We start from the raw sequence: 13,199 nt of genomic DNA on the forward strand, positions 1-13,199 counted from the left end.
ATATGGTTATTGTCTCCCGGAACTACGCCAAAATGGTATACGATAGCACTACAATTGTTGCACCAACTTACTATTGTCCTGTGGTTTGTTTTCATCAAGTTTTGTTCAGATTGATTGTATATTTTACATGTTATTCACGTTTTAAACTTTATAAAATCCAGTTTGAGAAAAATCATTTGAATTTGCAATGGCAGTTGGCGGCTATGACGTCACAATGAGATCTAATTTACATAAACTGCCTGTCAGCAGTGTTCCAATGTTGCAGTGTTAACAAAGACAGGACTCCCAGTGCAATGAGAGATTTGTTACATTGTTGTAAGGAGAGGGAGGGAGAGATGAAGGAAACAAGGAGAGCATTGTTTAATGTTATTTAAACAGATAGAGGGGGATAGGGAGGAGAGAGGGGTTATTGAGGGAGGGAGTGAATGAGGGTAGGGGAAAGGTGAGGGAGTGTGAAGAGAGGAGGGAGGGAGTGTTGGGGGATGAGGGGAAATGAGCCGCAACTGCGCAGTTAGGGGCTATGCGTGAGTAGTGGAATATTGCGTTGGAGGAATGGGTTGCGTTGGGGGAGCAGGTGAGTGGTGGAAACAGGTTGCGTTGAGGGAACGGGTGAGGTGTGGAATATTGCGTTGGGGTAACGGGTCCCACTTGGTCTAGTACTGTATAAAGATACATTTCTTTATTATGATTTCTTACTTGCAGTGTTAGATGAAACATTTTTCTTATACCATGCAGGTTGTGCAATGTTCATCTCCCAGAGGACCTTTGGCATGCTCAAGGACATACTTCTTTGGAAACACTCATGTACCTTACATGTGTAAGTTAATACTTAAATAAACAGTTAACTTTCCATTATGAAGATGATCAGAATTGAAATTAATGTACACTATTTTAATTTCAGCCAAAGACAGCAATCAACAGAAAAATGATGATTTTTTGTAAGTTTGACTCCTTAACTTTATGCCACTTTCAAAAGTAAATACATGAATAATGATTTCACGAATGTTTGAATAAGAAAATGGAACAGGAATGGATAATTAACCCGTTTGAGCCTGCTCCATTATTATTTATGCCTAATCTTCTACCAGGCTCAATTCTAATTCACTCATAATTCTGTAGATCTTATAATATCCATTAAACTCTGGGGGGCTTTCCCCCACCCCCCATCAGTCTGAAGAAGGGTTTCGGCCCGAAACGTCGCCTATTTCCTTCGCTCCATAGATGCTGCTGCACCCGCTGAGTTTCCCCATCAATTTTGTGTACCTTCCATTAAACTCTTGATCTGTCTTGACTCAATTAGTGAAAATCCATAGTGCAAATGCACTGGTTCAGAGAATCCCAAGGACTAATGAACCACTTAGACACATTTTTCTTCCTTACACTGCCCCTATAAATTGCCCCTAGTGTGTGATGAGTGGATGAGAAAGTGGGCTAACATAGAACTGGTTTGAACGGGTGATCAATGGTCGACACGGACTCAGTGGGCCGAAGGGCCTATTTCCACGCTGCATCTCTAAACTAAACTAAACACTTGAAACTGGTCACCTTTATTCTGATTCTGAGCTCACTTCATTCAATATTAGTTGTAACATTTGTTTTAATACACTTGTAGAAAATCTCAGAATAGGAAGCTTTGATCCTGGAGGTCTATGTCTTGTGTCTTGAGTAAATATCTGCAAGCTTTATTGTTTGTTTTTTGTATGGAAAAAATTGAATACTCTAGTTAATCTAGATATTTACTGCAGAAATGAAATGCAGTCAAATACCAAAATGGTCCATTTCATATTTTCCCTGATATTCTATCTGCCATGTATTGCACCTTTTTTTTAAATTGTCTTCCACTGTTTTTGGGGTTCTTGAGGATGATGATCCTGTAAATTCCAGATACTGGTCAATTTTCCTATGAACTCGATGGAAAAAGTTACAGGATTCACTCCTACACATCAAGTGGATGTGCTTTCTTCCTCCCAAAATTCTCAATTCATTCTCAGTCTTGCCATGGATTCTTCAGTAAACTTTCACAAACTTTAATTGCATTTTCTTACATATTTTTGAGAGTGCGGGTAGGTATGACAGAGAAATGCAACTTGTTACTAACTTTGCATTATTGCACTCTCCAATCTTAATTACTGGTTGGTTATATTATTGCTGTATATGTAACCATATAGTAACCCAGGACAACATTAAAAAAAATCCCATAGCCCCTTTTTTGCTTCTGGTCACCAAATATTGAAATTCCACCCGGGCTCACAGTGCAAATTTGTGTTTTTTTATGTTCATTGCCAGGTGGTTTTTTAATTAATAAACACAAAATGTTACAAAGTCACAGAGGCTTTATGTCTGAAATGTGATAGAGGACATTCTCTAATGACAAGAGGATGAATCAGCAATTAAGTCTCTCAATGATCTTTATTTCTTAGGGTGCTGCCACAGATTTATATTGCTGTAGTAGAAGCAGTGTTGGCTAGCATCCGATGCTACGTAGAAACTCCCAGCATAAAAATTGTAAGTCTTTTCTGTAAGATTCTATTTTAATTGTTAAATCAAAGATTTGTGGTTATTTAGGTGTTGCAGTCTGTATTAACCTTAGCTGCTCATTCAAAATACCAAGAATCTCTGAATTTGGTTATATTCCTCATGGGATAAAATATATTAAATACTCAACAACTTTTCATACAAAACATTCTGTTGGACTTCACACATTATCAGCTATTGTTCTGAAAAATACAGAATTGTTGCCCAAAGGAGGTTGCATTCATCCCTACTCCTTTTGAATGAGAACATTCCTGCTTAAAGCTGCGTAAAATACTTCAGAAATAAATTAAATTAGTGATTGAACGCACAAAGTACCAGGATCTTCAAAGAGGATGTTGGGGCTAATTAGGTATAAATGTAAATAAACTAAAGCTATATTTTAACACTTTGTTGAATTACACTAGAAATAAAATTCAAAGTTTCAGCCTACTTTTGCCAAATTCAAGTTTATGTTTTTGAAATATTTATGGAATTGCTTAATATTCAGAAATTTTTGCCTGTTTCATGAGAATTATGGATGGATAAATATTGGAAAAACAATTATTTGCTGTATTAAAAATACAAATGCTATTAGCATACTTAGTTTCCATACCACTGATATCACTTCCACTGGCAACTAAATCTGAGGAGCTTTGGTCCACATCCATGTCATAACAAATGCATCCATTTGTTTTGGTGTTCAACGCCACCTCTGCTTCAAATTTATTCTCATGTACTTTTGTTGAAATTCCCTTGTTCTAACCTCGATAAGCTTGATATGGTCAACATTTCTGCCCTTGTCTCAAACTTTCACTAGTGTGTTTGCTGAGTGTTTTGCTAGCTCCTTGCCTTGGATTTTATAATTATCACCTGTTTTTGCAATCCTTTCATGGTCATGGTCATACCGATCTCTACTGATCTAACCACCCAAGGTAAATGCAATACTCTAGTTTATTGCTTGTAATGTACTGTTGCTGATTGTGGCTTCGGCTGCTGAAGCTCTTCTAAGATCTGGTATTCTCCCTTTAATTCTCCATTGCCTCTTTAAACCTGCTTTGCTCTATAGCTCTATATGTGGTTGAATGTCAAGTTTTTGTTGAGTAATGTTCCATTGAAACTCAGGGAAATATTACCTTGGTAAACACAATATATACTGAAAGTTTTTGGTAGTAAATATTGTATAGAACAACTACAACTTGCACAGCATTTCACAGAAAACAACCAAGGCTCTTTATAGGATATCATTGATAAAAATGTTGCATTATATCATGTGTGGAAACTTTAGACAAGAATGTTAGATTGTAATGTAGGCAAGATTAGGGAAGAAATTCCAAAATGTAATACCTAGGAAACTGATAAATTGGTGGAGATCCTTGAACAAGAATGTGGGGAATCTTGAATACAGGGAAAAGTGTTTTAAATTTGTGGTGTTGCAAAGCTGTGTTGGTCATTGAGTGCAAATAAAATGGATTGATGGGCGTTTGGATATGGGAATAATGTAACTGAGTTTTGGATGAACATACCGATGGCAGTGTGATTAGATAAATTTGTGAAGGGAATAGTAGCTTGAGTCCAATTGCCAAATGAAAGAGTATTCAAATTGTTAATTCTGGAGAAAACAAATATCAGGTGCTGTGGCAAGTGAGCAATATAACAAAGGAGGAAATTGGCATTTTTGATAATGGTGCAGGAACAGAGTCAGCAATTCCTGTGAGCAATCATTTAGGATGTCCCGTTTGCAAACAGTATAATGTACCCTCAAAGTGACGAGGATAGTTTGATAACTTTGTGAACGTTAAATGTATGAAACTTTTTCAATTGATGAACTGGCCAATAACTGAACATGAGCAACATTGGTCTCTGCTGTTTCATTGTGCTGAATGGAAAATAATTATAGCTGAACAGATAAATTCAGCGACACTCAGATTTTCTAGAACAATTAACATAAATGAAAGGAAAAATAAAGAAATTATATCTAAGGGGGGAATAGTTTAATATCTAGAAAGGATATGTACCACAAGTAATTATCATCATGGACTTCATCATTAGAAGACATGGAATTCAAAAACTCCCTTTTCACACAAAAAATTGTGAGAATGTGGGCTTGCTATCATATGCATTAGTTTAAATATGAAACAGTAAAGGTTGGTAAGCATATGAGGGAGAAGAAAGTTGAGAGTTGTGTTTTAGATTTAGATGAGGAAAGACAGGAGTAGGTTCCAGGGAATGCTCAGATTGGCTGGTTCAACTGAAAGGCGTATTCCGTGCTATCTTATAAAGTAAAAAGTCCTGTGTTCAAGATTGTACGTTGGTCTATATATAGTACTTTTTTGTGCATTTGAGTCACTAATGAATGCATTCTACTTTAGGCCAAAGAAATTGCGGAAGATGTTTTTCTTTCAACATTGGATTGCTATGATCTTGGTCACTACAAAGCTATCCTAAGGTATGAAACAATCTTGAATTTGAAGCTCTAACTTTGTTCTTTAACTTTGTAAATAGGAATGACAGTAAGATTACAGAGTGCCCCCCACAAGCAGGATTTGACCGGAGATACAGTTAGAATTGATGTTTTTTAATTCTTCGTAGAGCTGTAGAATGTGCAGCAAATAATTGTCAGATAATTGAATATATGTTAATATAAACTTTGCAGCTGAAATTATCATCATTCATTCTGTGTATTTTCCAAAAAAGATATACATTTTTAGAAGATGAGTAATTCATGATGAATAATGTAATCAGATGAGCATAAAATAATCTGGACAGGAAGCACAAAGTTTTGACAGGCACAATTTGTCAAATGGGAAGAGAGGTATACCTTTATGAATCTGAACGTTCCTTCACGTAGAAATTTGTAAAGATTTTTCCGTTTAACTGATGATTTTAACTGATTTAACACTTATTATGACACTATTTGGCTCATCAGATCCATGCTGGCTCCCACCAGAATATTATTCTTATTCCCTCTTCTTTCCCAGTTACCTTACAATGTATTCTCACTTATATTGACTCTCTTCATTCTTTTGTGGCTTAGCTAATCTTGGGGGTAAATTGCAGCCATTTAACCTACAAACATATCTTTGGGCTGTGGAAGGAAGCCAGAGCACGGGTGGTTACAGGGAGAATGTGCAAATTGCACACAGTAAGCATCCAATCTCACGATTGAATCCAGGTCATTGGATTCACAAGGCGGATACATTTCTAACGGTGAAATAAACTGATGTTTTAAACTGAATTTTCTAAACCTTCCACAACCTCAGGACCTTCTGACTGTTCTTTCAATTCCATACATTTTTCAGAGATTAAAGTTTGAATAATGATCACTTACTTATTGTCACTTACAGTGCCCTCCATAATGTTTGGGACAAAGACTCATCATTTATTTATTTCCCTGTGTATTTCTCAATTTGAGATTTGTAATAGAAAAAAAATCACGTGGTTAAAGTGCACATTGTCAGATTTTAATAAAGGGTATTTTTATACATTTTGGTTTCACCATGTAGAAATTACAGCACAGTTTGGGGCACAGAAATGTCATGTAAATGAAAGTAGTCATGTTTAGTATTTTGTTGCATATCCTTTGCATGCAATGACTGCTTGAAGTCTGTCCACAAGACTCATCTGTCCACAAGACCTTTTTTCCAGGACTGGTTGATCTTTTAAGTACTTCTTGGCAAATTGTAACCTGGCCATCCTATTTTTGCAACTAACTAGTGGTTTGCATCTTGCAGTGTAGCCTCTGTATTTCTGTTCATGAAGTCTTCTGCGGACAGTGGTCATTGACAAATCCACATCTGACTCCTGAAGAGTGTTTCTGATCTGTCGGACAGATGTTTGGGGATTTTTCTTTATTATAGAGAGAATGCTTTGGAGGTCTTCCTTGGCTTGCCAGTCGTTCTGCGATTAGTAAGTTCACCTTACTTAATGATGTTCCAAACAGTTGATTTTGGTAAGCCTAATGTTTGATTGATGTCTCTAACAGTTTTATTCTTGTTTCTCAGTCTCATAATGGTTCTTGGACTTTCATTGGCACAACTTTGGTCCTCATGTTGATAAACAGCAATAAAAGTTTCCAAAGGTGCTGAGAGACTGGAGGAAAGACTTGGTGCTGAAAGCTCTCTTATACCTGCAAATAAACACTCCTGAGCAATTACAAACACCTGTGAAGCCATGTGTCCCAATCATTATGGTGCCCTGAAATGGGGGGACTATGTATAAACACATCTGCAATTTCTACATGGTGAAACCAAAATGTATAAAAAGACCCTTTAATAAAATCTGACAATGTGCACTTTAACCACATGTGATTTTTTTTCTATTACAAATCTCAAATTTTGGAGTACAGAGGCAAATAAATAAATGATGGGCCTTTGTCCCAAACATTATGGAGGGCACTGTACTACAGTCCCCTAAAACCTTCTTTGACGTTGGTTGTAAATTGGAAAGTAGCCCAACAGTTGGAAAAGCATGGGAGGAGCAGATGTGAAATTTTAAGATCCTTTGTGATGTTTATTTTGCCAGCATTCTGAGCAGTTTGTATGTGGATGCTACCTGACCTGAGAATTTGTAGAACACTTGATTCTAACCTGCAATATTTATGATTTCTGCAAAGCTCCTATCAGTCTTTGCTTTGTCACTGACAAACACAATTTTTTTGCCATCCTCTGGTGCAAGTGATTATGTGGGCAATTTATATTATTGTCTAACAACTGTGTAAGAAATTGGATTTTGCAAGAATGAGTCTTTTCAGAATTTTTTTTGAGACAGTTTTTGTGCCATCAGTGCTATTTTACTTTTACAATTGAGCCATTTTCGTAAAACATTTTTGGTAACTGTTATTTTTCCAACAGATCAAAATTGTGCTTTCTGATTGAAGCTGTGAATAGCCATGGAACGTGAGTGTTTTGGTGCCTAGCTTTGTTTTCAAAAACCCTTTGATAACTTTATTGATATTGATTTAGACAATAGACAATAGCTGCAGGAGTAGGCCATTCGGCCCTTCGAGCCAGCACCGCCATCCAATGTGATCATGGCTGATCATCCCAAATCAGTACCCCGTTCCTGCCTTCTCCCCATATCCCCTGACTCCGCTATTTTTAAGAGCCCTATTTTCATAGCATCCAGAGAACCTGCCTCCACCGCCCTCTGAGGCAGAGAATTCCACAGACTCACCATTCTCTGAGAAAAAGTGTTTCCTCATCTCCGTTCTAAATGGCTTACTCCTTATTCTTAAACTGTGGCCCTTGGTTCTGGACTCCCCCAACTTTATTTATTATTGTCACGTGCACATGAGGGGGAGTTAAAAAGGTGGAGGTGTTGCTTTACTAATCAGGGAAAATATCACAGCCGACTTGGAGAGGACATACTGGAGGGTATGTCTACTGAGACATTATGGGTTGAGCTCAAAAATAAGAAAGGAGCAATTATTCTTATGAGATTATATTATAGGCCGTGCAATAACCAGCAGGAGAAAGAGAATCAGACATGTCGCAGATTATGGAAGGATCCAAGAACCACAGGATTGTTGTAATGGGTGACTTTAGCGTCCCCATTATTGATTTTGACTCAGTTCAAGACGATTTTGTGAGGTGAATCCAAGAAGATTTGCTTAAACAGTACGTGGATAGTCAGACTCAATGACCATCGTGGACCTTATATTGGAAAACGAATCTGGCCAGATGACTTGTGTTACGGTGGAAGAGTATTTTTGAGATAATGATCACAGGTTTTAAGATTGTTTTGAATATGGACAGGTCTGGATGTTGGGGGAAGCTACTTAATTGGCGCAAGGCAGATTACAATGTCAGGAAAGTTTCCTCCGGCAACATGTAGAGGGCCCCACACGGGAGAGGGCAATGCTTCATCTTGTCTTGGGAAACTGGGAGGGGCAAATGGATAAAGTGTTCGTGGATGAGTCTTTTAGGCCAGCGGCCACTGTTCTGTTAGGATTAAGATGGTTATGGAAAAAGACAGGGCGGGCTCACATGTTAAAATTCTAAATTGGTGCAAGGCCAACTATGGTGTAAGACAGGATCTCGCTCAGGTTGATTGGAGCAGGTAGTTTGAAGCAAAAAGAATGTTAGGAAAGTGGGATGTTATTAAAAGTGAGCTGATAAGAGTCCAGGACATGCACATTCCTGTTAGAGTGAAGGGCAAGGCAGATGAGCGTAAGAAAGCTTGAATGGCAAGGGAAATTGAAGCTCTACGAGGATGTTGCCAGGACTAAATGGTCTGAGCTATAGCGAGAGGTTGAGTAGGCTGGGACTCTATTCCTTGGAACGCAGTAGGATGAGGGGTGATCTTTTAGAGGTGTGTAAGATCATGAGAGGAAAAGATCGGGTAGACGCACAGAGTCTCTTGCCCAGAGTAAGTTAATCGAGGACCAGAGTACACAGGTTTAAAGTGAAGGGGAAACAATTTAATAGGAATCTGAGGGGTAACTTTTTCACACAAAGGGTGGCGGTGTATGGAACAAGCTGCCAGAGGAGGAGGTAATTGAGGCAGGGACTATCCCACCATTTAAGAAACAGTTAGACAGGTACATGGATGGGACCGGTTTGGAGGGATATGGACCAAATGCGGGCAGGTGGGGTGAGTGTAGCTGGGACATGTTGGGCCGGAGGGCCTGTTGCCACACTGTATGACTCTGACAAGTTTTCCATGTCATTTCTTTCTAGAATCATCTCATTGGAGAGCCATTCAAGCAAATTCCTCATTAAAACTGTAAGTTATCCATTAAATAGAACATTTTCCTTTCGTTTTCCTGACATTTCTCAAGAGGAGTTGTTTGTATATTTAAACATTTCCAAGATAAGGGTTAGAATGAAACCGCAACAATGACATTTTAAAGACAACCGTTCTCGCTATTAAAACAATATCAGTAAATTATGATATCAAATTTCCAGATTTTATTCCAACCTGATTCTGATACTGAATTGCATACTTAATGCTGTTGCAGGAGGTTCTATACCTACATATCTTTGATATTGTCTGGATTGAAGTTCCAGTTCCAAGACTTCAAAGATAAAATGAAATATCAAGTAAATTTAAATCCTAAATCTTTAATTATAAAATCCAGATGAGACTGATTAAACTTGATCCAGCCCCCTGACATCTGACTCTGGTTGATTCCTAATGGGCCACTTAGGTGACTTTTTAGGCGACTGCAGGAGACTGCAGTCGCCGCATGGACGCCACGTGTTCGCGGGTGCTTGCCGGGAAGTCGCCTTCATGGTCATGAGGAGTTCCCGCATTCTAGGAACTAGTGGCCTCATTATGGTCGGCGTGAATTTTTCAACATGTTGAAACATTAGCGGCGACTAGAATGAAGCCGCCATAGAGAGTAGCGAGAATTCTCGAGCTGTAGGTGAGTCGTCAGGAGGTCGGAGGTTCTTGTAGGTTGTAGATGCTGACCAGTGAATTTCATTGGGTCATTAGGGGAAAAAAAGGTAAGCAGTAGATTTCAGAACCAAGGATAACCGATCGGTAATGTTAAATGTTCGCCGAGCTTCACAGCCTTGTATCTCTGGCTTCCTAAAAGTTGTCTCCACTCATTCTCTCCCCCTCTTTTAAAGAACTTACCGTACACTGTGCTTTAGCCGTCTTTTTGCCGTCAATCTTCCTGCGGTGTGTGTCTGTTTCACCTTGGCTTTGCACCATGTGAATTTTCTAGACAGCGCTCCCCCCGCTTGCCCTGTCCCCTGCCTGCATAACGGGCTGGTGAAGGAAGTGATGTGTTTGTGTGTATGTGAGTGTGTTCCACTCTGACAGTCGCCGTTCCAGTTGCCGGTTTTTCAGGCGACTGCCGGCAACTTGACAGTCGCCGGCAGTCTGCTGAAAAATCGCCTCGGTGGGACAGGCCCATTACGTTAACAAAATTCACAGGTGGGGAAATCAGGAATGACCTGACCTTCACACTGTAGCTAGGTTTTAGTTTTCCATTAAATAGCTGCATGAATAGGATTAGTGGGAATAAACTGAGAGCCAATGTTTGTTTATATTTACTTTACAATCATGCACTTTTAATGTCCATCTTCTTAATCTTGTCTGTGTAAGAAAGAACTGCAGATGCTGGTTTAAATCGAAGGTAGACACAAAATGCTGGAGTAACACAGCAGGACAGGCAGCATCTCTGGAGAGAAGGAATGGGTGACGTTTCGGGTCTAGACCCTTCTCCAGACTGCTGTCAGGAGAGTGGGCAGGACAAAGATAGAATGTAGTCGGAGACAGTAAGACTAGTGGGAGAACTGACAAGGAGGAGGGGATAGAGAGGGAAAGCAAGGGCTATTTGAAGTTCGAGAAATCAATGTTCATGCCGCTGGGGTGTAAGCTCCCCAAGCAAAATATGAGGTGCTGTTCCTCCAATTTGCACTGGGCCTCACTCTGACAATGGAGGACGCCCAGGACAGAAATGTCAGATTGGGAATGGGAGGGGGAGTTGAAATGCTTAATAGACAATAGGTGCAGGCCCTTCGAGCCAGCACCACCATTCACTGTGATCATGGCTGATCATCCACAATCAGTACTCCGTTCCTGCCTTCTCCCCATATCCCTTGACCGCTATCTTTAAGAGCTCTATCTAACTCTCTCTTGAAATCATCCAGAGAATCGGCCTCCACTGCCTTCTGAGACAGAGAATTCCACAGATTCACAATTCTCTGGGTGAAAAAGTTCTAAATGGCCTACCTATTATTCTTAAACTGTGGCCCCCTGGATCTGCACTCCCCCAACACCAGGAACATGTTTCCTGCCCCAATCCCCTAATAATCTTATATGTTTCAATAAGAATCCCTCTCATCCTTCTAAATTCCAGTGTATACAAGCCCAGTCGCTCCATTCTTTCAACATATGACAGTCCCGCCATCCCGGGAATTAACCTTGTGAATCTACGCTGCACTCCCTCAATAGCAAGAATGTCCTTCCTCAAATTTGGACACCAAAACTGCACACAATACTCCAGGTGTGGTCTCACTAGGGCCCTGCACAACTGCAGAAGGACCTCTTTGCTCCTATACTCAACTCCTCTTGTTATGAAGGACAACATGCCATTAGCTTTCTTCACTGCCTGCTCTACCTGCATGCTTAATCTTGTCATCTGTCTGGCTCGAAGGGCCTGCACCTATTGTCTATTAAGCACTTCAACTCCCCCTCCCATTCCCAATCTGACCTTTCTGTCCTGGGCAAATTGGAGGAACAGCACCTCATATTTTGCTTGGGTAGCTTACACCCCAGCTGTCATTTCTTTCTTTTGGAGTTAACTGTGCTTCCTATTTTTATTGAATAGCATTGATATCTTATTAGTTTTAATCTTTAACCAGCTGTAAGTATTTTAGAAAAATGTATATGGGTAATTTCTGATTAAATTAGTTTAGTTTAGTTTAAAGATACAGCGTGGAAACAGGCCCTTCAGCCCACCGAGCGCATGCTGACCAGCGATTACCCTAGTTCTATCCTACACTCAGTAAACAATTTACAGAAGCCAATTAACCTAATTTATAAATAAACAATATTTCTAGATTTCTCTTCATTTGTCTGCCCTTCTGCACTCAAGCATCAATCGCAATGAATTAATGTATTTCACTATCTCCTTTCAAGGGCTCCCTCCCCATGCTAATATCAATGTGAATTATGTGGAACATAACGTTACAGTAAATAGCTGTGGTTTCTCCGTATATCAATATATAGCCTATAAAAGCTTCAAGCTCTGTCAATTTAATTATTGAATTGTGGTCCACTGTAATCTTGGTTTTAGATTGCTTGACTGGGTGCTTTCCATTGTGTTGCAGGCCTCAATGACTGTTTATGACATTCCAGATTTAACAGGAGGAAAAGGGACTCTAGGATCCATAGTTTTCTCTGAATCATTCATAGAATCTAAAATATTTTTGAAAGAAAAAGGTAAGCAACAACAATTTAGAAAACTTAATTTCTCATCCTACATTATGAAACATTGGCAGTGGTGTTGTAGCAAAGTTGAATCTCATCATAGCTGTGGAATTTAAATTCAATTAATAACCTGGATTTTTCTTTAAAGTCGTTAATTATGATGATCACATAACAACCAGTTAGTTTTTCAACATGTTGTTTCACTAATATTCTTCAGAGGAGGAAATCTGCTGTCCTTGTGTGACTCTGGACCCAGCAGTGAATTTTCCAAAAAAAAAGGCTTTCTGAAATGACTTCGGCTACTCTGCTCAAGAGTCTTTGAGATGGGCAGTAAATTCTGGCCTGTCCAGGTGCCCAGTTTCTGAGAGATGAATCTTCAAAACTCAGTATTACTTTTGGAAGGATCTGTGATGGTAGATTGTGGTTCTTTGATATTAGTTACCATTTAACAAGGACATGAACAGGATTTCTGACTGTTTATATTGAGAAAAAAGGCACTTTCTGATTTTCCATCTGTTAGTAAAATTGAGAGCACAGGAAGTTTGAGAATCCATCACTTGGGTGCATTTGGACCAATGAAGGATCCCAGATCTGAAAAGTTAACTACTTTTCTATCCACAGACCAATTGAGTTTTTATTTCATATTTCCAGTACCTGCAATTTTTTTTAACTTTCAGAGCAAAGAGAATATTGTGAGGTTGGACAGCAAGAGGAGATGGATGATATAGATTGGTGTTGACCAGGAAATGGTGCTGAAGGCCTGATAGCAAATCTTTCTGGTGGAGGTGAAAATAGAATCG

General features: G+C 39.2%; 1 protein-coding gene across 5 annotated transcripts in view; it reads left to right on the plus strand.

Annotated features, from left to right (window-relative positions):
- Positions 1 to 13,199, plus strand: part of dnaaf9 (dynein axonemal assembly factor 9) — a 107,301-nt gene that overhangs the window by 48,164 nt on the left and 45,938 nt on the right. For all 5 annotated transcript variants that reach the window (XM_033035570.1, XM_033035586.1, XM_033035580.1 and 2 more), the window contains 7 exons: positions 736 to 817; positions 902 to 938; positions 2,421 to 2,505; positions 4,884 to 4,960; positions 7,365 to 7,409; positions 9,192 to 9,237; positions 12,300 to 12,411. In XM_033035570.1, the coding sequence (XP_032891461.1) occupies positions 736 to 817; positions 902 to 938; positions 2,421 to 2,505; positions 4,884 to 4,960; positions 7,365 to 7,409; positions 9,192 to 9,237; positions 12,300 to 12,411 (484 nt within the window). The remainder of the gene's footprint in view (positions 1 to 735; positions 818 to 901; positions 939 to 2,420; positions 2,506 to 4,883; positions 4,961 to 7,364; positions 7,410 to 9,191; positions 9,238 to 12,299; positions 12,412 to 13,199) is intronic.

Source organism: Amblyraja radiata, chromosome 1 (assembly GCF_010909765.2).
Source record: "Amblyraja radiata isolate CabotCenter1 chromosome 1, sAmbRad1.1.pri, whole genome shotgun sequence".
In the NCBI taxonomy this organism is placed as follows: Eukaryota; Metazoa; Chordata; class Chondrichthyes; order Rajiformes; family Rajidae; genus Amblyraja; species Amblyraja radiata.